Source organism: Poeciliopsis prolifica, unplaced genomic scaffold (assembly GCF_027474105.1).
Source record: "Poeciliopsis prolifica strain line A6 unplaced genomic scaffold, Auburn_PproV2 SCAFFOLD083, whole genome shotgun sequence".
Classification (NCBI taxonomy): Eukaryota; Metazoa; Chordata; class Actinopteri; order Cyprinodontiformes; family Poeciliidae; genus Poeciliopsis; species Poeciliopsis prolifica.
Genome location: NW_026562458.1, coordinates 224,098 through 250,000, shown reverse-complemented (window position 1 = coordinate 250,000; position 25,903 = coordinate 224,098). Strand labels below are relative to the sequence as shown.

General features: G+C 43.1%; 2 protein-coding genes and 1 pseudogene across 2 annotated transcripts in view; all 3 read right to left on the bottom strand.

Annotated features, from left to right (window-relative positions):
* Window positions 1–8,114, bottom strand: part of LOC129353094 (protein Shroom3-like) — a 36,850-nt gene extending 28,736 nt beyond the window's left edge. Inside the window, 2 exon segments of the mRNA XM_055022291.1 lie at window positions 3,979–4,133; window positions 7,962–8,114. Of these exon segments, the coding sequence (XP_054878266.1) occupies window positions 3,979–4,133; window positions 7,962–8,114 (308 nt within the window).
* Window positions 8,115–9,939: 1,825 nt separating this feature from the next.
* LOC129353012 (uncharacterized) lies at window positions 9,940–11,793 on the bottom strand. Its single transcript, XM_055022226.1, has 3 exons — window positions 11,392–11,793; window positions 11,113–11,229; window positions 9,940–11,037 (listed from the first exon to the last, which is right to left on the bottom strand). Exons 1-3 carry the CDS (start codon window positions 11,708–11,710, stop codon window positions 10,592–10,594), a joined length of 882 nt encoding a protein of 293 aa, XP_054878201.1. The 5' UTR covers window positions 11,711–11,793; the 3' UTR covers window positions 9,940–10,591.
* Window positions 11,794–15,417: 3,624 nt separating this feature from the next.
* Window positions 15,418–25,673, bottom strand: LOC129353092 (hippocampus abundant transcript 1 protein-like; annotated as a pseudogene).
* Window positions 25,674–25,903: the final 230 nt, after the last annotated feature.

Below are 25,903 nucleotides of genomic sequence, written 5' to 3'. Positions count from 1 at the left end.
AATGTTTTCATTCAGTCACAATGAACGGATTACCAGCATCAACAACCTATTGAAAGTCTTTCCACGGCATCTCAATTGGAGTTAAGGCCAGACTTTGACTAAGCCACTCCAGAACTTTCATTGATTTATAACTTTTAACTTTTAGTGGAGCTGCAGCCTGTTGGATCTTTGTTTTTCTATAAATATGAGTTTCTGCTACAATGTGATTTAAATCATTTAACTAAAGCAGAAAAAATCTAAAATTATTTTAATTTCTTAAGGGGAAAATATTTTTCTAACCCAGACTGCTCTCTAACCTTTGACCTTTGAGTCTGAGACATTAAAAAGATCTTAGATGTTTTAAATCTTCTATGTTTCATTTATTTCTGTCTTATTTTATTTTTGTTTCACAAATGTTGGTGTAATTGTGGATCAACTGTTTTCCTTTCAAGCGAATAAATAAACTTTTTGTTTTTGATGCTGTTTTGAACATTAACATGAAAAACATGGAATATTTTACAGAATCCAGAATAAAATAAATAAAATAACAAATAAATAAACGACACAAAGAAACAATATTTGTCTTGAAAAAGGAGAAAATGTTTGATTTAAGTGGTCAAAGGTCAGAGGTTACATAAAATTAGATGAATACCTCAGATCAAAGGTGTTCAAAGTATGGTGCAGGGGCCATTTGTGGTCCGCGGAGTGACTGTATACGGTCCACTGACCACAGAGCAAAACTACAACTTTTAGATCAAAATCAACTTAGAAAAATGTTATATGCAACAAAAAGTTATACTTCCAGTTAGTTACAGTTTTTTAATTACAAACTAACAGAAACGTTTCATAGTTAAAGTCAAACTGAAACCCAGAGAAAAATCAGACTCACGGCTTTGACAGGAAGCTCCGGCGCAGCGTCTCTGTTTGGATGTCAGAGTCTCTGCTGCGCTTTGTTCCAATCAGGAAACGCACCAATCAGAGCGGCCGGTTGGACAGAGCAGCAGGAGAGGCAGCGTCTGCAAGGTGTGTGTGGAGACGACGTCACCACACACACACACCTTTTGTTTCTCTGACAGCGAGGATGGAGGAGTGCAAAGCTAACAATAAAGCAGCTAACACCTGCTGAAAACACACACACCTTTCTGGTGGCGGATAAACACACACACACACACACACACACACACACACACACACACACACACACACACACACACACACACTCGTCTTGATGATCAGTGAAGGAGGAAGTTTACAGATAATCCTGATCATCAGTTTTTTCTAATTATAATTTCATGAGCATTACAGCTAGACATGCTAATGCTAACGCTAGCAGATTTTGCCTCCAATCCTGGATGAACTTTAAATGACCTCAAGTCTTCCCAGGTTGATCAATAGTTGCTTTGCAAAGATTGTTGCTGACGTCACTTTGCCGTGACGTTTCGCTAACTCAGATTAGCAAAACGCTAAAACAGTTTGATAGAAGCGTCTATGCTGATGATAATCAGTTAATTATGTTGGATGAGCGTCACCTAGCGACGACCTTCCCTCATAACCCTGCAGAGGCAGCAAGAGTTTTCCTGTGACTGTTAGCATAGCTAGCTATGCTAGCAAAGTGGTTTAGCAAACCAAGATGCTTCTCTGGAAACAGTTTTGTGGAAAAAGCAGCAAAATACCAAAATAAAACCTTTAAAAACCTTCAGAGAGATTTTTATTTTGGTGGATTCCTGTGTGAACGGCTTGCGACCCTGAAGCGATCCGCATGCGCAGGATGAAAATGTAACCGTCACACAGCAGCAGAACGTTTGTGGAAGCAATAATGGATCAATAACAAAATGTTTGATCAACAGGTTTTATGACACTTTATGCTGCAGAGCATCAAACAGCAAAACATCTGTAACTAACATCAACCCACATCAAACAATTCGGCCTACATTATGAATATTCTTTGTTTTCTATCATTTAGAAACAACGAAGAAATAAACCAATATTTCTGTGACAAACAGCAGAAACAGAAGAGAAAAAAACAAGAAATGCAGCAAAGAAAAACCATCAGCCTAAGAAGAATTGATCAAAGGCAACAACAGATTAGAAAACAGGTTGGTGTAGAACCAGGAAGAAATGAGAACAAAACCCTGCAGCCTGCAGCAGAACCAATAAAATATTAAACAACCCGTTGGGTTGGACCTTAATACTCTTTAAATCACATCAGTGCATAATCTGATGTGATTATGCACTGATCACATCAGATTATGCACTGATCACATCAGATTATGCACTGATCACATCAGATTATGCACTGATCACATCAGATTATATGATCAATGATTATCTACCTAATCACCTGAGGTGATTAGGTAGATAATTACCTCTAGAGTAAATATCTAAAAAGATTCTGTAGAAACTGTCGGAGCCGATACAAACAGACCGGTTCAAAGGTTAGCGTGGTTAGCGTGGTTAGCGTGGTTAGCGCGCCGCTGCAGCGCAGCAATCAGACGAAATGCAGCACAAACCTGCGACCAGCCGACATTTCTCTGTTCCCCATCAGATCCCAGCAGGACACGGATCAGAACGTCGTTTCACCAACTGCCACGCCTTCCACAGTGACCAGGTGTGCTGCTGCACCTGTCCTACTGTGTGTGTGTGTGTGTGTGTCTGTGTGTGTGTGTGTGTGTGTGTGTGTGTGTCTGTGTGTGTGTGTGTGTGTGTGGGGTCTAAAGTCTAAAGTCCTGCATGTCATCCAGTCAGTAGCAGCAGCAGCAGCGCTCCATGTCACGCCCCAAACCCAAATACACACCAGGCTGAGCGAATGCCAAAGCCTCAACACTGACAGATACATTTGGCCTATTCAAAGTATGTTTGTTGCATTTTTAGAAGGAAATGATTCTTAGATAATGAGATTTCAGTCTGCTCTGGTCAAAGTGAGGCGTTTTAGGGTCAATATCACTTTAAATCCAGAGAACCTGCTGCTGACTCACCTCGAAATCAAAATCACAACTTTGAAAGCAGAAGTGGGGCCTCCTGCTCAGAATGCACCACATGGTTTCTGGATTGTGAATCAACAAGGCCGGTTGCAATAAATTAATTAATCTCATTATAAACTAAAACGAGCTCAATAATTTTCAGATTTATTGTTTTTCCTCCAAAAACTGGAGATAAAAGTTTCAGTTTGGTGTTTCGGTCTCAACTAAAAGTTTGTTCAGTCAGACTTCATGAATAATTTATTTTTGTTTCACCAGCTTTTTTTATTTATCTTGGATTTTCAAATATCTCCCGATGTTAAATGTTCATGACAATTATTGATATCTGATTATGTTCTTGCATTGAATTACTTGAAAACGATATTAAAAACCAATAATATCATTTATCACAATAAATTCTTTGTGTAAATCATTTCTACTGTGACATTTGTCTCCTGACCTCCTGCTGTTTGATTAAAACTCACTAATTATTGGTTAATAAATGTGTTGTTGGATTTATAAACTCATTTTAAATCATAAACTCAAAGTGTTTGTTGCTAAACCAGAAGAGTTTCATTAACTTTCTGTTTCTTCAAATGTTTTCACCTGCTTGAAATGTGACGGAAAAACTCAGACTGGAGCTGAGCTTCTGTGAAATCTGTAGTTTTTATCTTTACGTTTTATAAAAATACTGAAATAAATTCCTATAATGACATAACTTCATTAATAACTGGTAACAGAACCTTATCGTGATCAATAAGGACATCCTCCATTTTGATTTATGAAAAGTCCTGTTTGTTTGTTTAAAAGTTTGCTGGATGTTTTCTAATATTATCCAGCCTGACCTCTGACCTCTTCCTGACCTTCTGGATTCACATCCAGGAGATAAAATTATTCCATAAACTTTCTGAGGGGAAATTCCCACAGATCCGGTTAAATCCCATTAATCATTAATGCTGCATTTTGGGAACAAACAGTCAGATTCATAAGAATCGGCTTCATTTTGACCTAATTGTGACGTTAGAAGTAAATAAATAAAAACCTGCGGACGGTGAGCGTCAGCGTCTTGAACGATCCTTTGATCAGAGCGATGGCTTCCTGTCTGTAGCCGCTCAGCTCCACATCGTTGATGATGATGATCTCATCCCCGACCAGCAGAGGGCGCTCCATGCTGTCCGCCTTACCGCCTTCTTCCACCTGAAAGAAGAAACAAAGCTTCACCAAAATAAAATATCATCTATTGTCCCACAGAGGAGACAATTTGCTGCAACAGCAGAAAACTGATGATATTGGTAGACATATAAAATAGCGGACCGGATTAAAGCGGACCAGAGTCGGGTTAAAGCGGACCGGAGTCAGATTAAAGCGGACCAGAGTCGGATTAAAGCGGACCGGAGTCAGATTAAAGCGGACCGGAGTCAGATTAAAGTTGACCGGAGTCGGGTTAAGGCGGACCGGAGTCAGATTAAAGCAGATCGGAGTCCGTTTAAGGCGGACCGGAGTCAGGTTAAAGCGGACCAGAGTCAGATTAAAGCGGACCGGAGTCAGGTTAAGGAGGACCGGAGTCGGGTTAAAGCGTACCAGAGTCAGATTAAAGCGGACCGGAGTCCGTTTAAGGTGGACCGGAGTCGGGCTAAAGCGGACCGGAGTCGGGTTAAGGCAGACCGGAGTCGGGCTAAAGCGGACCGGAGTCGGGTTAAGGCAGACCGGAGTTGGGTTAAAGTGGACCGGAGTCGGGTTATAGCGGACCGGAGTCGGGTTATAGCGGACCGGAGTCGGGTTAAAGCGGACCGGAGTCGGGTTAAAGCGGACTGGAGTCGGGTTAAAGTGGGCCGGAGTCGGGTTAAAGCGGACCGGAGTTGGGTTAAAGCGGACCGGAGTTGGGTTATAGCGGACCGGAGTCGGGTTATAGCAGACCGGAGTCGGGTTATAGCGGACCGGAGTCGGGTTATAGCAGATCGGAGTCGGGTTATAGCGGACCGGAGTCGGGTTATAGCGGACCGGAGTCGGGTTAAAGCGGACCGGAGTCGGGTTAAAGCGGACTGGAGTCAGATTAAAGTGGACCGGAGTCGGGTTATAGCGGACCGGAGTCGGGTTATAGTGGACTGGAGTCGGGTTATAGCGGACCGGAGTAGGGTTAAAGCGGACCGGAGTCGGGTTAAAGCGGACTGGAGTCAGATTAAAGTGGACCGGAGTCAGGTTATAGCGGACCGGAGGGTTATAGTGGACTGGAGTCGGGTTATAGCGGACCGGAGTCGGGTTATAGTGGACTGGAGTCGGGTTATAGCGGACCGGAGTCGGGTTATAGTGGACTGGAGTCGGGTTATAGCGGACCGGAGTCGGGTTATAGCGGACCGGAGTCGGGTTATAGCGGACTGAACTCTTTCTTGCTGCTCCTCGGTTCTTTTTCTACGTCTCAGTTAGTTTTAGAATCTGTTGTTGCTTCAAAGCGGCTCCATAAAAGCCCGGTTCTCCTTCCAGGATCTTTGGATCGTTCAGAGTGTGGGCAGCAACTCGTTGTCTTAATGTTCCTGTTTTATGCAGAAACCCAAACTCAGACTCTCTGAGGACTGTCCATCCTGCAGCTGCAGACGGACTGACAGGTATCAATAAGCCCCGCACCGCTGCTGCAGCACCGCCAAGCGTGGGCGGGTTCTGGGTGTGTCGCAGCCCAAAACCCATCAGAACCACAGCCAATACTGAGGTTTTTATCTCAGTATCGGTTTAATGGTGTTTAATGGTGATCTAATAAAAAAAAACAAGAAAGGAAGGAAAACGGACAGAAACCAGTCCTGAGTTCTGCAGAACTGTTAGGAGATAAATAAACCCACATAAGGACGGCAGAAACACCGAGAGACTGGGTGTGTGTGTGTGTGTGTGTGTGTGTGTGTGTGTGTGTGTGTGTGTGTGTGTGTGTGTGTGTGTGTGTGTGTGTGTGTGTGTGTGTGTGTGTGTATCACTCGCTACTCCAGCTGACATTCATTACCCAGCAGATGGAGAAATCCAAGCAGAGCTGCTCAGGCTGTTAAAGCAGCACTGAGACAAAAATCAACAAAACACTAAAAACCTCCAATAATCAATAAAAACCAGCAGAGAAACTGATCCTGGATCAATTTCACACTGAGTGATTAGACAAAAAATTATCTAAATAAATCAACATTCAGTCAGGATGGATGGAGGAAATTTAAATATCACATTTAAAAAGGAAAAAGTCATTAAAAAAATCCAATAAAATAGTATTAAATGTCCAAACATATTTGTTGTTTTTTAAATAAATAATAAGATAAATCCGTAAAATTTACGAAAAACATCAAATATAAAAATTTTTGAAACATGTAAAAATATAAAAAGTGACTGTAAAAGAGCAAAAGCTATAAAAACATTTACTGAAATATAAAATAAAATAAAAATCATGAAAGAAATAAACCTGTAAATAAATAATATGATTATCATTACACGTGTGAAGAATCAGAGCGATCCGGTTCAGAACCGAACCGATCCGGTTCAGAACTGATCTGGTTCGGAACGGATCCGGTTCAGAACCGATCCGATCCGGTTCAGAACTGATCTGGTTTGGAACGGATCCGGTTCAGAACCGATCCGATCCGGTTCAGAACTGATCTGGTTCGGAACGGATCCGGTTCAGAACCGATCCGATCCGGTTTGGAACAAATCCGGTTCGGAACCGGTGGACATGCAGCCGTTGCTGCGTTCAATGCATCAGGAAAACGGATTGTCAGATTCCTGTCCCACTTTCCCCGTTAGCAGCTGCTGATTTGCATTTTAATAAAACGAGGTCAGAAGCGACTGATGAGCTTCGTTAACGGTTAGATTTTAAACTATAACTTAATTCTTTTAAACAAACAGGGAAAAAAATGGGGAAACAGATTTAAGGCTCCATTTTTAAGGCTCAACCAATCAGACGCTGGAAACGTTGTGGAAAATATATCCAGAGTCAAAAACAAAGACTTTCTCCAAACTCTTCAATGGCTTTTAATTCACACATCTCTTAAGGCTGTGAGAGGTTTCTTCTATCACACTTTTTTCTTCCACTAAACTTTCCATTACTGTGCTTAGTTAGATACAATCTTTATCATTTACTCCTGTTTGTAGCCAGAAAATGACAAACTGTCAAGTCAACATCTTCCTGTTTGTTTTAAGTCACAAACTGGCAATAACACAGAAGTTTTTGCATTATAAATCTTGGTTAGCTTAGCTTAGCCAAACATACATGAACTGATAAAATGGAACAAAATGTATAAGCCTAAAAATGATGATTGGATCTGGTTGCTTGTTAATTATACTGTCCTTATAATTATGACATACTATGACATAAACTAACATTAGAAAACATACGTTGGAGCTATGCTAAGCTAAATTTAGGTCAGCTAGGCTAATCGTAAGCTACACAAAGCTAAGCTAATATAAACTTAAAGTGATCCAACTAAAAGCTAAACTAAATCATGCTAAGCTAAGACGAAGTAGGTCAACTTATGCAGTTTTGATTGTTCACTTTCTTCAGTCCATGTTTTTCCTTCCACTAAACCTTTCACTATTATAACTGGTACAGTAGTGTTTAGCATTTGCTTTCCTTCCTTATGGAGCGAGCACATGACCAGCCAGTCAGCAGTCTTCCTAATGACTGGGTAAGGTATTAGCTGGGTTAGCTTAGCCATGAAGTGACAAACAACTTATTAAAAAGACAGAAAAGAGAAAGATGTTTAGTCATGTAAATGATGGATTTATGGAACCTGGTCTACATCTTTGTATTATAGATGGATATTTGTGTATTTGTAAATACATCTGTTTTTGTTACTTTCATGTTTATATTTCTAGTTTAGCTTGTTTAGTGTTTTTCTGATTATTTCGTATTTACATTGGACTGAATTAACTTGGTAAATCCGATGCCCTGCTGGCCCTGTTAGGAACAGCTCGGGTCGCTTATGAGTCGAGCCGGCTGATGGGAAAGTTTTTCATTTGTTGGGTTTTAGGAGTAAAACGAGTCTGAACTCTGGTTTTCCTGACCTTGGAGATGATGAGCGGCTGTCCGTGCTCCAGGCCGCCCTGCACGGTGAAGCCCCACGGCGCTCCTCCCTGCAGCCGGGCCTCCACCAGCACCCATCCGCCTCCCTCTCCTCCGCCCGCCGGCTGCAGCCCCGCCCGGCCGCGGCGCTCCATGCCCGGCCCGGGGCCCGGCGCTCAGCCCCGGCGGCGCTGCTGGAGCCCGGATGAGCTTCTCCACTCCGGGTCGCTCACAGGTGCATCGCCGCTCATTTATAAGTCCCGGTTTGCGGGGAAAACAAGGCGGCAGGAGGTTTGCGCCTTTCCTGCAAAGTGCATTCCTGTAGCGCAGAGAGCGGCTGATCCAGTCCAGGGAGAAAGCCGCCCGGATTCAACCTGGAAAGATTCCCGAGAGTTTATGGAGAATCAAAGTGAGACTCGGATCTGCTGGAAATGAATCCAAAGCGTCTCTCTCTCTCTCTCTCTCTCTCTCTCTCTCTCTCTCTCTCTCTCTCTCTCTCTCTCCTCCCAAAATCAGTTTAGCATCACAATAGGATTTACTGCGACTCACCGAGCAAAGAGAAAAGACACAGAAAGAGGAGGAGTAAAGTGGAGAGAGGAGAGAAAGAAAAGGCCAAACAAGGTCTAGAAAAAAAAGTGAAGAAAACTGGAACAAAAATGCAGATAAGCTGAGAATAAAAGGAGGATGTTGTTTGTTTGCGTTCACACTGGAACCAGATTACTGTTAAAAACCAGATTAAACTTCCTTCATGATTAATTTTCCACTAAAATCAGATGATTAGAAACATCAAGAGGATCTACTGTAGGAGGATCTTCTGCTTTAAGCTAAGCCCCGCCCACCATTAAATGAGTTTTAATTTTTAAAACAAGTTTCTCCTCAGAGGCTATGGAGCTAAATTAGGGTCAGAAAGTTTGTTTAAAATAACTAACTGGAAAAGTAGTTTTGAAACTGAAAAATAAAGTTTGTGACCTGATAAAAAGAGTTAGCTGGGGAAGCTAACTGCTGGTTAGCTCTTCAGCTGCTTCCCAGTTTGTTTCACTACGTAAAACTCACCCTAAACTACGAGTAAACAAGAAAACAGAGAAGCGATGAGAGCTGGAGGCCTTCTCTCCAGCTCTCATGTTAGCCTGAACTTGTGAACTTTGTTACTGACAGCCATCTTGGCAGGCAGTTGCTATGGCAACAATAAACAAGCCACAGGTTTAGAACCAGCTCTCCCCTTGTTCCTGTCTAACTACTGAACAATAACCGAAGAGATGTAGCGTCTACCATGAATGTAGATTTGCAAAAACTATAAATTACCTAGTGAAATACTGCTACTTCCGGTGCCTACCGGAAGTGAGAACAGGATCGTTTCCATAGTAACCCTCCAGTAATGTGGTGGATGAACAATCAGTACATTATAACTTTCACTTGGTCACAAATTTTGAGAACTCATCACCATAATATTAAGATAAATATCCAATATTTATTTCAAACTAGCTTAGCTAATGTAGCGGTTAGCTAAGACAGACATGTAGCCTATGTGTTTGTTACTACATGTTAGCCTGACCGTTACCAGAACCTTGTGAATTAACCAGAACCTTTTCCCAACTCAGACAACACTTTGACATCCAGAAGCTAAAAGATGGCGCCCGGGATGCTGAGACCAGCTAAGCTAACCCTGAGAGGCTGAGCTAAAATAACCTGATGTTCATAAACCAAATGGACCCAGAAGACGGAGAGCGTCTCTTATGCAACAGCAGCTGATTAAAGGAAGCAAGTCAGTAAAGTTCCGCTGGTGAAACCCGTGAAGCAGGTCGGCGGCTCCGGAAAGTTCACATTCTTCAGATAGTTTCAAACTGCAGAGAATAAACAGGCAGAGGAGGCGGGTTTATCCCACACTGCCACCTGGCGGACAGATAATAAAACAGCAGGCTCAAAATGACATTTATGAATGATGGATTTCTGCAGATTCATGATTCATTCCTGTTTATTTTTTAACCTCCGAACTTTAATAATAAACTCAGAATATTAACGATGAGAAAGGATAAAAATAAAAGCACAAAAAATTTAATATAACAGCAAAACTAAAATATTTATTGATACATTTAGAGGCACTGCGGTATCAACTAAAACACTGACACAGAATTAGTTAGTATTACAGTGCTAATAACAGAAAGTCTTTAAATACAGCATTAAATATTGTTAAATATGAACATGAATGATGGCCACAATAAGAAATAATGAAATAAATTATGAGAAGACAAATAATGACTTTATCCACATTTTTTCTTGCAATTTTCTGACTGTTACAATTTTATTACCATTGTTACCTTAAAAAAAATGCTTAAGACCTTTTTTCGTATTATTTTGACTTTATATTTTTTCATTGTCACATTATTTCAACTTTATTCTTAAAATTGTAGAACTTTTTTGCAATTTTATGACTTTATTGTTGAATTATCTGGACTAGTTTTATGATTATTTTCATGTTATTTAGATTTTATTCTCATAACTTGATGACTATTTTTTTTATCTTTTTGACTTTATTGTTATTATTTTGATATAATTCTCATATGTTTTATTTTCATATTGTCTCAGTGGGCTCAGTACTTTGCTGTAAACTCTACGGTATTTTTTGCAGTGTTTTTCATCCGTCCTCCTCCAGGCTGTGGATCGTCTGGATGATCTTCTTCTTCATCTTCTTCACTTTGTGCGGCGGCGCCTCGTTCAGACATTCCTCCACGTACTTCAGGAAGCCGGCGTGCGGCGCCTCGCCACGCCGCCCGCTCCTCGCCGGCGCCGCCGGCCGACCCGCCGACCGACCCGCTCGCTTCCTGCTGCTGGTGGAAGACGAGGAGGAGGAGGAAGAGCAGGAGAGCCAGGAGTCCGGGGGGGTCGGTGACGGCGGGACGGACGGGTTCTGGGCAAAGGCATCATTGGCGTCGGCGTCGCAGAGGAACAGCAGGTCCAGGTAGTGCCTCCACTTGGGCAGGTAGAAATCCTCGGAGCCGCAGGTTCTGTTGGCGCTCACCGCCTTGTGCTCCCGCTGGAAGATGGTCCGCAGGTTCCTGAACTTCGTCTTGATGTCTTCCACTGGAACAGGGAGGAGAGCAGAAGCTGGTGGGTTCTGGTTCCGGTTCCGGTTCTGTTCCGGGCCGGCCCAGTTACCTGTGAACGGGACGGGCTCTCCGGCGGACAGCAGGCCGCTCAGCGTCTCCAGCAGGCTCTGGCGCAGCAGCCGGTTCCGGAAGCTGTCGACCCGGTGGTTCCACAGGCAGCTGTGCTCTGAAACACAGGGGCAAGCTGAAAAGTGCGGCATGTTCATCTGTGTTCACCTGCTGCCGGTCAGTACTCTGTAGAACTACGGCTGGACATCGTTTCAATGAATATCAGCAGGAGAAACTGGACTAAAGCCACTTGTTATGTTTTTACAGTGTCTGGACTCACCGGCGTAAAACGAGATGAGCTGCTGAACTTTGGCTTCGCTCCAGAGGCAGCGCGACTCGCCGCTCGCCCGGTCGTCAGCCGGAACCAGAACCCAAGCGGGCTTCCTGTCCGGCGGCGATCCGGACGCCGCTCTGGGATCCTTTAGCTCGGTCTGGTCTGGAGCTGCGGGGAACACCTGGAAGGCGGAGCAGGTGACGGCGTTGCTCTCCGTCTTGATGCTGCAGGCGTCGAAGGAGGAGGCGGAGCAGGAAGTCCGGCTTCCTTCTTGTGGGGCGTCAGGAAAATCGTCTTCCTCAAACGACTCGCAGAGGAAGAGCATCTGGTGGAAATGTTTCCACTTGGACACGTAGGGTTGGTCCGAGTTCTGCTCACCTGGACCGCCTTGAACTCCCGGTTAAAAACCGTCCGAAGGTTCTTGAACTTGGATTTTATGTCTTCCACTGCAAAAAATGACAGACTTTTATGTTAAGAAGCCAAAAAAGGAAGTTTGTGATCTTGACTGCAGATTTAAGGCTCTATAGATTCATAATAATGTTTTATGTTTTTAGTACTTCGGCTACGTTTTCATTTCCCAAACAGCTGCAAGATAAAAACTGGAGCTGGATGCATCTTTGACATGATCTGAAAAAATCTTTAAAAAACTTTATGTTCAGTTTAAAACAGTCTCTTTGTTTAGTAGTTTCCTTTATGCTAACAGTGTCTAAGCTTACAACACTGTAGCTTAACGAAACCTATTTTAGTTTAGCTTAATAAAACATAGCATATAAAACCTAAATATAATTAATTATTAGCCTTCATTAACCTATTTAGCTTAGCTTCACCTAGCTAACAACACCTTAGGGTAGCTTTTTATCAGTTAATCTTAGCTTATTTAATCCAATGTTAGCATAATGAACCTTAGCTTAGTTTGACTTATCTAGCCCCCTCTCACTTCCTTGTTTAGCTTAGCTTAAACTACCAGGGATTTAATTTTGCACATTATAGTTCAGTTTAATTTCCCTTAAATTTAGCTTAATTTTACCTACCTGGTTTAACCTCAGTTTAACTAACTTTACATTAATCATCCTTAAAATTAGCCTAGCTTAACTTAGCATTGTTGAATTTTTTAACCTTAGCTTAGCCATTTAAATGTAAGTTAAATTTCGCCTGCTCAACTTTCCATTAGCTTAGCTAACCTTACCTTAGTCTGACTCAAGTCTTGCTCAGTTTAGCATAAGAAATCTTAGCTTAACTTAACTAAATTGAATCTTAGATTAGATCTTCACCAGCCTATCATAAGTTTAGCTTAGTTTTTTTTAATATGCTGTAAATTATAAAGGTTTGAAACGGAGATAAAAAAGCGTCCAAAGTCCAGAGTAAAATTCTTCATTTTAGACTTTTTAAAACCTGTAAAGGTCCTTTAGCTTGTGATGAATTTGTGCAGAACAGAGAGGAGGATCAGGAGTTTGAGACAATTTTACCAGAAAACAGAACCAGCTGGTCCGAGAGCTGGATCCTGAGGGACTCCAGGAGTTTCTTTCTGAGTTGCCGGTTGTTGTAATTCTCTGATTTCCTGTTCCACAGACAGCCGTGCTCTGCACACATCAATGCAGGAACAAACGCCTGTCAGGAGCAAACCGACGCCTCATCTCTCAATGAAGCCGCCGTTTTATTTATTCACCTGTGTAGAACGCGATGAGCTCCCGCTCCTTCTCCTCCGTCCAGGAGTTCCTCCCAGCGGCGCCGCCTGAGGAAGAGGAGTGGAGGAAGGAGACGCCGAGACCAGGAGAGGAGGGAGGGAGCCAGTTCTCCTCTGTGGGCGGGGAGGGCGGCGTCTCGGCGGCGCCCTCCTCTGGCTCGCAGCAGCCCTGCAGGAAGCTCAGCTGCTGGTAATGCTTCCACTGCGGCACCAAGCCGCCCAGAACCACCAGCTTGGACTGGCACTGGAACGTCGTACGCAGGTTCTTAAATTTGTTCTTGATGTCTTCCACTGGAAGATGAACAACACAGAGGAGATGGGAAGGAACCAGAATGCTGAGGGCAAAGGTCAGATGTTTCCAGAAATGTTAATTTAGGGACAGTTTAGAAATAAAAATAAAAACAGGATGGATGGACGGACGGACGGATGGATGTCCTACAATCTCATCATTCTGGCTGACTGTTATTTTGAAATCCAAGCAGTGGACCTTCCTGTTGGTTTCAGATCTAGCAGTCCGGCACATCTTGTCATATTTAAAAGCTTTGGTCAAACATTGAAACGCTGCGGTGGTTCTGGTCAGAGCTGTCCGCGGTGCAGCGTTAGCCACATCGGTACCTGTGAACGGAACGGGAGGCGGCTGGGAGGAGAGCAGGATCCGGAGGCGCTCCAGGGTTTTCCATCGCAGATCCCGGTTCTTGTAGTTCTCCGACTTGTAGTTTCCACAAACAGCTGTTCTCTGGAGAACAAGAAGACATTTAGCTACAGTCAAAGCAATTAGCTTCATCATGTTTGGCTTCTTTCACACACACATACATCTGTGTTTGGGGGAAACAACTTATTTTATAGACAATGATGTTAAACAGTTTTAATGTGGATGAAACATAATACGCATTAGATTTTTCACATTTCCAGCTTTGTGTGGACTAGGCCTTAACAATAATTTAATACATTCATTTCAATCAAAAACAATTTGAAGATGTTCAGAAACTCATCAAACTGGAATAAACTCCTGATTTTATGGAAGATAACATTAATAATTATATTCATAAGATCTTTTCCTGCTAATTCCTGAGGAAATTTGTTTCTTTTGTCCCTGTAGAAGTTAATTCTCACAGTAATATAATGTTTGTAAAAATCACTGCATTAATCAAAGATGCTAAAGATGTTTATTATCATCTAGTGTCCATTCATTTAAACAGGATAATTTAAATGAATAAGTTCATTTTAAATATTGCAATCTTCTGGAAAACAAATACAAAAAAAAATAATAATCTGGAAAATAAATGAGTTTTTAAAAGGTGCAGAATCGCTAATGATGCTTTAAAAGACATTAATTGATCCTAGAGAGAATTATTGCTGATACGTTTCCAATCTGTGTAAAATAAATAAATATCAACCAGGCTTTTCTATTTGACAGTTAGAGAATATTTCAGCAATAAACACCATCAGTGATCATTTTAATCATTGCATAATCTTCCGGTGATGAACGCCTTTGATAATTAATCTGGTTTACAATCTTTGCAATAATCCAAATGAAAATCAGGAGCAGTTTGGATCAATGACCAGAACCCTTCGTCCCGTTGCTCGTTGCTTCGACTCGTTGCTTCAGTGGAGCAACGGTTGCCTTCCCCTCCTCCCCCACTCCAACGTCCCAAAGCTGTTGCTTGTTTCAGCGACACGGTGCCGAGCCGAGCGAACCGGAGCCGAGTCCGTATGGCGAGGAGAACCGGACCGAACATGTCGGACTTACGGGAGAAAAACGCAATGAGCGTCCTCTCTTTCTCCTCCGTCCAGCTCCTCTCCTGAGTGGCTGCCATGTTTGTTGTTGCCCGTCAGGCCGAGAGGCCACGTGACCTCAAAGCCGAAGCGCTGATTGGCCGAGTTGTTGGCGTTCCTGAATTACGCCGGGTTTCCCGCTAGAGGCCGCTGGTGTTCATGTTTGAGAGTGAAATGATGGCGATGAATGGATGAATGACAAACGTGAATGCATTAATAGAATTAGAAAATGAATGGATTGGAAGAAAAACAGATGGAATAAATGATGGTTGGTGGAATTAAGGTTCAAATCAATATTTAAATTGATGGAAGAAAATTGATGAACAGAGAAAAACTGGATGGTTTTAAAGTGATGCATTAATAGAACGGTGAACAATGGACAAAGCAAGACGGCAGTGATTGGGAAAAGATGGATGGATGAACCAATGATCGGATGGATGTGCAAACATCAAACCAGTTTATCTTGTTTGTATCTCCAGTAGTACCAAATATTTATCCATACTTACCAAAATCTGGAATTAAAAGCAACACTGATCATTTCCAGTGAACAGAAATGAGACATGAAGCAGATGTGAAACATGTTTGTACCGTTTTAATATCAATACAGCTCCAGACGAGACGACATCCCAGTTCAGCTCACATCAACAGACATCCAGTCAACTCATGTACAGTATTTACAGAACCGGCCCGGTTTCACAGCGGATCGCACCGGGCCGCGGCTGGGATCAGTATTTACAGGAGCGCTGAGGAGAGGCGGGAACATTTCCAAAGGAAAACTGTTTCACCAAATCGTCTGATTAGCAAAAGAGCTAAAAAAATAAACGTGTTTAAGTGGTTTCAATCCAGCTCTGCTGAATTCCAGTTTAAAAAACCAACCAGCCCTGGTGCTGGTCTGAGTGTTAGCATACTGAGGTCGCTTCTGATTGGATACAAAAACGTCACGGAAACATTTAGCTGCCCATCCGAGGCCGGACTCACCCACAAAGCAGAGAACACAGAGATGTTTCCGAAACGATCCGGGAGAAAACGGATCCCGCCTTCCCAGGTTTGTAAGAACACTTCAGTTCTGTTCTGGTTCCTCCCGTCTGAAAAGGCTTCTGCGGTTCTGACTGGATTTGGGAATTAAAAAGCCAGAAGAAGCATTCCAAGAGCAGAAGCAGCTAGCCTTTGATTTACAGGACACATATCATCAGTCAGGCTAGAAAACTTTAAAAAGAATGATATAATCAGCGCCAGGGATCATTTTCCATCTCATAATCTGGACAGGAAGTTCAGATGCTAACCGCAGCTGTTTGTGAGCATAAAGTTGACCAACTAAGAAAGTTTTGGATTTTTGTTGCGACTGTCAAAATGAAGGAGCAGAAACTACATTAACCTTATCACTATTTCAGTTTCTGTTTTAATTACCGTATTTTCTGGACTACAAGTCACAGTTTCCATAGTTTGTCTCGTTCTGTGACTTGCAGTAATTATGTAACATATAGAAAAATGTATTCACGCAATTTTAACTGCATTTCTTAATTAATGGAAACACAGCAACTGCAAAATTGCATTCTTTTATGTTAGCAGAATATCAACATTTGTAATGGACATGCAGCCATTTACCACTGTGGGCGGTTTTAAATTTTTTGCATGTGGTGCTGGTTTACAAAGTCTCCTCAATGCAGAAGAAAATTCCCTAAATGTTCAGTTTATAATCTCAGACTATAATTTCTATAATTTCAGGTGGATGTTGATGCCAAGTTCTGAGTTGAATGCCAGCTCTAATTTGGCAACATTTTCTATTTCAGATGTAGAAAATTACTGCGAGTATCATGAATGAAATACTGGAAAAAAAACACATAAAAAAAGGAAGATATGATGATATGTGTCCTCTAAACTCGACCAGAGACGGAAACTAGCCGACCCCACGTCACACTTACAGTATTTACAAACCAGAGTTTCATTCAAAAGTGCATTTACATTTAAAGTCATGACATAGCTAACTGTACAGTGTGGCAGTTAAATACTGTTAAAACTCTGCTTCAAATCTTCTCTAAAGCTCTTGGAATCTCTGTCGGATGCTTCAAGTATAAAGTTTGTTTTCAGGAGTTTCACTGCTGCCAGGGAAAAAGCCTCGAGTGAAACTGAGTTGTTTTGGAGCGAATTAAACGGACCCTGAGGCGTCAGGGAGCCAGGCGGAGGGTTTTTCTCTGCCAGCAGCCAGCAGCACTGAGAGAAACAGAAAAACTGGAGGTAGAGGGACACACAGGAAAAATAAAACCCAAAATGTTTGTTTTACTCGAAATGTAAGGATTCATTCCTGTTTCCTTCTAATTATTGTCAGTAGTTTGCTTTGGTTTAATCTCAGAGTGAGATTAAAAATGGTTCATTTCTCTTGTTTTAGCTGGTTTTAATACAATCTCCACCCACAGAAACACTGATTTAAAAAACAAACGTATAAATAAACCTGGATGTTTTAAAGTTTACTTCTGAATTAAAACACGTCCAAAATGACCTAAAGAGTAAAAAAAAAAGCCTCAAAGATGAAGTGAAATCCTCCATTAAAACATTAAGGATCTGCCTCCTCCCACCCGTCTGATTTATTCCCCTTCTTCCCTGCAGAACTCCACGCTTGCGTCCGATTGGCTCATTAAAGATGGATCCTGATTGGTCAGGACGGCGCGCCTCTGAAGCTAAAAGTTCATCCCGCCGATCGGCAAAGAGGCAAAAACTTCAGACGAGAAAAGTACACTGAGTCTGGCCGCGTTGCTAACAGAAACACAGTAAAACACAGCGGGGAGGCTCCGCCCACAACGGCAGAGGCTCCGCCCCCATGTCTCCTCAGACGATACTGTCGTTCAGCAGCGGCTCAGAGTCCTCGGCGTTGGCGGAGGGCGGGGCCTCTTCATCGCTGCCCGGCAGCGGCGTGTTGATGTGAACGCCGGCCAGCGAGGACAGCGCCTCCTTGCTGTCTGGGAGGGGCTTGTCGCTCAGGGAGAGCTCCGAGGACGAGGTCGAGGAGGACGAGGAGGAGGAAGAGGAGCAGCAGGTTTTCTCGGGGATGAAGAGGGCGACGAGGAAGGCGATGACCACGGTGCAGGCGCCCAGCAGGAAGGGCGGCCCCGGGATGAGCGCTTGCTGCAACACAGGAGAAACGCTGCAGTTCAGCAACCAGGCAGGGGCTCAACCTGAGGAACACGGGCCGTTTCTGGACCCAGGACACGTTTACTGTGGCCCTCAACTCCAGTTCAGAAACATATAAAACGGATTATTAAACTGTTTTTATTTATTTTTGCTGTTTTTAAAAAAATATTATGTTTATCAGATATGACAGAATTCATGCAGCACTGATGAATAAAATCAGGAGGCATAAATTACAGCAAGTACATGAAAACAGTAAAATAACTTTATAGTATACATATGAAAATATGAAGTACTCATAGTGAATAGAAGCAAGTTTATCCAAATCAGCTTTTATCTAATTTATTAAACTTGGCTAAACATAGAAAGTGTTTTCAGAGAAACTATTTTCTTATAACTGAGAATAAATTTATAACAAATGTGCAAAATGCTCTTTAGTTTTGATTTCTTGGCCCACGAGTCAAAACGTTTGGACACCCAAACTCTGACATTTCACTAGAATCTCTTTCTGTTCATGAACTGGAGAATAAAACTGATGATTTCAGTTATTTTGATGTTTTATTGTCCAGTTCTGCTGTATTTATAAAACATTCAGAACCGAGCAGCAGAATGGAAACCAGCTGCTGTCACTCCAGAATCGCCTTCTGTTTTAGTTTTCCCTCTAGTCCTGATGAGGCCCGTTAGTGTGGTTCTGAATGGTTCTGTACCTCTGTGGGTCCGTGCAGCGGCAGCGGGTCGATGCTGTACTCCTGGATCGGGTCCAGAGTGTTCAGCTCCACGTTGAACAGGAAGAAGATGAAGCCGTAGAGGGCGGGGCCCAGGCCGTTACAGAGGCCCCGGATCCCCGTGATCATACCCTGGACGACTCCTGCAGGCAGACAGACAGTCAGAGCGGGTTCTGGTTCTGGTTCCGGTCAGGCCGGGCCACCGTTTGGACTCACCTTGTTTGTCCGGGTCAGCCGACTGCGACACCAGAGCAGAAACAGCAGGGAAGGTGATGGAGGACATGGCCGCCACGGCTCCCGCCGCCCACATCATCCTGTCACACACACAGCAGTCAGAGGAACAGCGCCCCCCGCTGACAGACAGAGGAACAGCGCCCCCCGCTGACAGACAGAGGAACAGCGCCCCCCACTGGCAGACAGAGGAGGAACAGCCCCCCCCGCTGACAGTCAGAGGAACAGCGCCCCCCACTGGCAGACAGAGGAGCAACACTGTCCCCCACTGGCTCTGTCTGGTTCTGGTTGCTGAACTCAGTGGCCGGTCTTACCATGGTTCTGACCCGAAGCCATACCAGGCCAGCTGTAGGATCTGGAAGCCCAGGCCCAGCAGAACCGTGTTCTTGTTGCCCAGGTATCTCATCAGCAGCGTGAGGAAGAGCGTCTGAGGAGAGACACAGAGTGGTTCTGATTCTGGTTCTGGTTTAAGGACCTCTGTCCTGCAGCGTGTGGGACCGGGTCGGTACCTGACCACGATGGACAGAATGCCGACGACCCCGATGAAAACAGCGATGGTGGTGGAGGAGAAGTTGATGACCTGGAAGGAAACGTTCAGCTCAACATCAACATTTATTTTAGTTGAATATTCAAATATTTCCAAACTTTCTGGGACACAACTAGACAGGAAGGTTTTTATCGGGTTGCACCAATAAACTAGCAGATCAGTGATTGATACATGAGGAACCGATCAGATTCTCTGATCTGATCTTCCTCTGGTTCTGATATCAAACTTTGTTCTGATGAAATGTTCCTTTACCATCCTGCTAAATCTGAGGAATCAGTTCAGAAACGATTCCTCCTCTCACATTTCCTCCCAGTCTTTAGTAATTTCATGCCAACATTTCAGCAGTCGGCTATGTTGGGCCATTGTGGTGGACAAGAAGCTGGAGGTCTCACCTGTCTCAGGTAGAGGAAGAAGCTGGAGTACTGTCCGGCCTCCGGCAGGTAAGACAGGAAGACGGTGATGCAGATCAGCAGGACGGTGGAGTCCTGACCCACCTTCCTCAGAGACTGGACCAGAGACAGACAGAGGGACAGTTTGTCACATGGCCTCTTTAACCGCTACCAGGTTACACTTCCTGGTTACTGACAGCGAACGGGTCGGCCTGCTCCAGGAGAACGGCGTGCCCCACGTGTTGAGCCTCATCTTGTCCGGCAGCGACTCGGGGACGGCCAGCAGGATGAAGCAGATGTCGGCCAGAGAGATGAGCGTGGCGAGCAGAACCACCAGGTTGTCTCCGTACCAGGCCGACAGGTAGGCGCCGATGGCCGGGCTGGTCACCAGGCTGGCTGCGAACGTGGCCGACACCTGGACAGGAAACGCAGCAGGACGTTACAGGATGTCAATCACTCAGAGTTCGGACCGGCCGACACGATGGGCAGCTCTTACCAGGCCGTAGGCGGTACTCCTCTCCCTCTCATCCGTCACGTCAGCAACATAGGCGAAGATGACGGGAAGGTGACGGAGAACGCTCCCAGACATGGAGATCATGGCGAAGTACCACCTGGACACACAGCGGGTCAGAAAGCAGCGTCAGCAGGACGGTCAGAGTCAGCGAGACGCTTATGACTCATGAGCTGGTGAAACAGTCTGAACATTTTAATGAAGGCTTCTGATTTAAAAATGACTCTACTGTTACAAATAAACACATTTTCTTCATAAAACCTGGTGAATTTTAATTAAAATACTTTACCAATGTAACCAGAATCTCTGGGAGAAGCCTGTAAGTTCACCACAGGTAACGCAAAAATTTTGCACACTTAAGTAACTTGTGAAAATGTTTCCTGAAAGTCGTTTGAAGGTTTTGGAAACTTTAAGTTCAGGGAAACCAGCCAGTAAATCCAGCAAAGCTTCTGGAAACGTAACCAGTGAGAGACGTGAAGGATCTAAAAATAACCTGAGAAACAGTCTGGACGCATCGTCTGGCAGAAACTTCATCCGCTCTGATGAAACGATCAGAACTGGAGCCGGGCCAACGCTCGGTTCTTATAAAGAATGTTTCACAGAACAGCCGAAGCTTCTGTTCCAACTATAAACTCTGAACATAAACACAGCGACCTGACGGCGTAGTTTACTACAACGTGGCTAATTTGAGCTGAAGGAGCCACCTAGTCAAAGTTTCACTTTTCCATCCAACCAGTGGGATGAAGCTCCTACCAGGGGCTGAGCCTCATCAGAGGGATGGGAGCGCAGGTGAAGAAGACGGTGATGAGGAGGAAGGATCTTCGTCCCCAGACGTCTGACAGCGCTCCGATCAGCGGGGCGGACATGAAGGACAGCAGTCCCTGCAGACAGGAAGCAGCGTCGTTAGAGGAACAGTCCTGACTGACCGCTGCAGCTGCAGCACACCAGCTGCAGCAACAGCAGCAGCAGCACAAACTGCTTACCAGGTTGTTTTACTCTAGTTTATAGACTCAACATCTTTGGACACTTGAGATAAAACTAAACTAACTAACCAGTAAATTTTCTGGAAAACATTTTATTTAAAAGACTTTGCATAAGACTGACATAACGCTGTTATAAACATGACACCTGCACTGAAAGATTCATTAATATTTAATTAAAAGTGTCAACTTGTCATTAGACTATTTGAGTCTCTTCTCAGCAGGAAATATCATCTTGTTTTAAATAAATAACTCCTCCATAAAAAGTTCCAGTGACAGATTATTTTACTTAGAACAAGACATTTTCCCATGTTACCAGAGAAACGATCTGCTGATGGATTTAGAACTTTATCATCAATATTAATAAATTATGAAGTGAAAACAAGCTCATAAGTGTTACTACCCAACATGATAAACTTGGACTAGGACCAAACAGACGTAGTTTCCTGCTCACCTTCACTCCCTGGATCAGGCCGTTCATCAGGAACGTGTGCTGAGGGAACGTTTCATGCAGAACCTACAAACACACATCCTGTTACAGAAACACATTTTATCTTTGTGAAACAAGCAGCCTGTTGTTTCTGCTTACGGTGAGCATCGGCGTGGTGAGTAAACCCAGGCGAAGAACTCCAGGAAGATCACCACCACAGCGTGGTAGACGCTGGGCCGGCCGATGCCCTGCTGCGGCTGCAACACAGAAACAACACAACTCAGCTTTGCCTCACGTCTGCCTGCTGCAGTTCATCCCAACTTCCTGCTTCCAGAGAACCAATCAGCTCTCAGTACATCCACCAACCAGGAAGAACTTTGGTTTAGTTTTCATTTAATAAAGTCTACTCTTCAATCTGAACCAGGCGGGCTCTTCAGACTGAACTGATCTGCATTAATGTGTAATAACTGCAGAGTTTCCGTCGTTTCTCCACCTACCTGGCAGCCATGTTAACATGAATAATGTGAGGCTGGGCGCCTGAGGCCACCATTAAACCAACAAAAGCCCCAGATAAAGGTGAGAACCGGACCAGAACCGAGTCTTCCCTCCCTGTGAACAAATAGAGACGTTGATCCGTCCTCAAGCACCAGCAGAACCTGGAGGTCCAGTTTCAGCTTCATATCGGGTTTAACATTCCAGAAAACGAAGGTCCATTCTGCTGACGCAGACAGAGACGAACAGAAACTCTGATTTATTCATTTTCATCTTTTATTGTCACTGAGAACCGGACCGAACTGATGGTTCTCAGCTGGACCTGCAGAACCGGAACCAGAACTGGATCTGGATCCATGTTTAGCTGGGATGTCCGACTCGCTAACAGTTCACTTAGCTAATGTGATTCTGTTCGCTGCTTCGGTCCTGCAGGTTCTGGACTCTGAGTTACCATGGGAACAGTGAGCAGCTTTCATTTGATTGGTCCAACAAGAAAATTAATTTTACAGGTGAATCTCAAGCCAGAATATTTAAAGTTAATTTCCCATAAACATTATTTTTAAAACAGAATCTGTCCTGCCTTCACAATGATCCCAAACATTTACGAGGAAATGGAAGTACAGATGGAAAGTTTAGTGGAAGAAAAAACATACAGGAGAAACCAGGCTTGAGAGAAAAGTTTGCATTTCACCTGGAACGAGTCCAGAACCCAGAACCGTTCTGACCCAAACAGAACCAAACAGAACCCATCTAAGGAGTTTCACCAGATAATCCAGCAGGTTCAGATGAAGTCAGAGGAAATGAAAATAATCCAGCAGGATTATCTTCCAATTCATCCTCAGCTTCTTGAAGTTCAACTCAGACTGGAAACAGAAACTGATACAGAAGCTGATTCACTAAGGAAACATGAAGAACCCAGACAATAAACTGTTGTTAGGCAGATTAGTGGGAAGCATTCAGAACAGAGTTTATCTGTAACCATCCTGAGCTCAGCTTCCTCTAACTCTATGAGGAATGTAGAGAAACTGAGGGTAGAAGAACATCAGACCCGGACAGAACCACAGAACCAGCATCAGTAACAGGCCTGATGCTCCAAGAGTCAAACTGATGAAAACTTTTCTTTATAACTTCACCAATTTATGCACTAAAACTAACATTCATGCTACTAAACCAGCTAGCATTAGCAACCGGCAGCTGGAGCTTCACTGAGTTTCCTGTCTGATAAACTTCTTACATTTCTACCTGAGCGTTAAATACATATTTCACATTTCTGGTCAAATATCTGAGAGTAGAAGCAGCCATGTTGACCTTTCATCAGAACAAGCTGACCTTGTTTTACTGTTTTCCCAGAAATCCTCGGCTGGTGTGAAGCGTTTCACACATTTTGGTTTAATCTGCCGTTTCTCCAAATCTTCACACTCTGGTCAAAATTCATGACACAAGAGGTTTATGTTTATTAAATTGCAGATTATAACGATATTTTAAAGCTACTGAAGCAAAAAGTCATGAATGAAATGATATGTTTAGAGCTGGACAAAAACTGTTATCACGATAAACGATAATATTGTTGTTTTGAGACCATTTTCCACTAATACTGGAAAATTATATGATATTATAAAATTATGTTATAATATTCTTGGATTATGGCATAATAATACCAAAATATATTAGCAAAGATCAATAAACTTTAAATACTAATCAACATTTATACATTATTGCTTGTTTATTTTGTCCTGAAAGAAAAATGGGGAAATTCTGCTTCATTCATGTTTAATATAAAAAAATCTTATTACATACCTTCATGAGCAAATCTGATGTTTTATTAATAATCTTTTACTTTAATTGGGGAAAATATGAATTCATGAATCATATTAATATTTCTAACATTTCAGATCAACAGAAAATGTTCAGAAATGGCAAAAATATTACATGTTTTATAATTTTTTAGCAATTTGTGTAATTTTATGTCATATGAAAACACATAGACAATTTTTATTATATATATATATATATAATATATATATATATATATATATATATATATATATATATATATATATTCTTTTTTACAAATAAACAAATGAAGTGTTTCATTGCAGCTGAATCTCTATTAGATTTGAACATCTGTAAACATCTACATCATTATGTAGCTTCTTAGTTTTTATTTAGAAAAGGTTTTTATTGATGTAGGATATTCTGAAAACATTTGATAGTTTTTATGCTTCTCAATTATTGACTTCTTTGTGAAAAATCTCAAAATAAACCAAAGTATAAAGTGGTAAAATGTGTGTAAATACTCTGGAGGTGCTGGATGTTTGAGTCCTTTCTGGTGAAACATGAAGATATTTTATTTCTGTGACGTTCAGGAAAACATGAAGTGACATCGAGACTTTTAAATCTATTTTTTCAGACATTTTCTGTGTGAGCTGCGGTGATGCGTCTGTTCTGGTGTTAAAATGGACGCTGGCGGAGCTGCGGAGCGCCGGATGCGCAGCAGCGGCTCCTCCAGCCCGCCCGCCCCGGGGAGGATCGTCCCTGCGCGGCCTGACGCGGCGCTGCCGGACAGGGGATGTTATGTAACACCATAATGGACCCATCCCGACCGCATCAGCACCGCCGCTATAAGCCCAACCTGTGTGTGTGTGTGTGTCTCCATTACTGCCTCCTCCCACCGTCACTTTCCTCCCAGAACAGAACCGAACAGAAACGGCCATTTTGGACCAGACCGTCCAGAACCAGAACGACCTTATTTAATCTATTTAATTTATTCACAATTTCAGCCTCAATAACTAGAAATTAAAACCTGTTTCACATAATTCATAATGACTCAAATAAACTGTGATTTTTCTCTATGAATCAATGAAATGGCGTCGAATAAATCACATTTCTAACGGTTAACTCTGATTTTTCATTTCAAGCGTCAACGTCCGTTAATTCCATGTTACGTCATAAACGTGACAGTTTATTTAATTATATCCGCGGGCAGAAACAACGGTTCAGCTGAGGTCCACGTCAACAGAACCAGAACCTCGATAAAAACAACATAAACGTCTCGGTCCGGGTAAACATGGCGGCTCGGACACTCACCACCGCTCCGTCCTTCATGATGATCTTCTTGACCAGCACCACCCGGCCGGCGCCGCCGGAGCCTCGGCCGCCATGTCCTCACACCTGCTGCGGGTCATGAAGCATCCTTGCCGCGTGGATATCCGCGGTTCTCCGGGTGCTTCCAGGATTCCTTCGTGTTTTAGCCCCCAGGAGGCCGAACCGAGCAAATTACGAGACAAACCCCCGCAGACTCTGGAAGATGTGTTGTTGTTTCTCCTTTCCTCTAGAAGACGTCCAGCTCAGTCAGTCAGTCCGCAGTACTGGTGATGCGCACAATTACTGACGCTGTCAAGTTCCGCCCAACCATGGCAATACTTCCGGTCACTCTAAAAATAAGAGCCTGGGATTTATCATATGAATTAAAATTTCTTTTAAGTTAGTAAAGTTATTAAAGTTCCTTAAGTTACTAAGAAATGTTATTCAAATTCAAAAATGGTTCACTTATCCCAAAAGGAATTAAATGTTAATTAATTTCTTTAAAGAGTTATTGTAGATGTCAACGGCTGTTGGCCCAATAGATCT

Coding starts and splice junctions, on each gene's coding strand:
- LOC129353012 (XM_055022226.1), bottom strand. CDS start 11,710: ATGCTCTTCCTCTGCGAGTCGTTTGAGGAAGACGATTTTCCTGACGCC. Junction 11,230..11,391: donor GCTCATCTCGTTTTACGCCG/GTGAGTCCAGAC, acceptor CCTGTGTTTCAG/AGCACAGCTGCCTGTGGAAC. Junction 11,038..11,112: donor AGAGCCCGTCCCGTTCACAG/GTAACTGGGCCG, acceptor TCCCTGTTCCAG/TGGAAGACATCAAGACGAAG.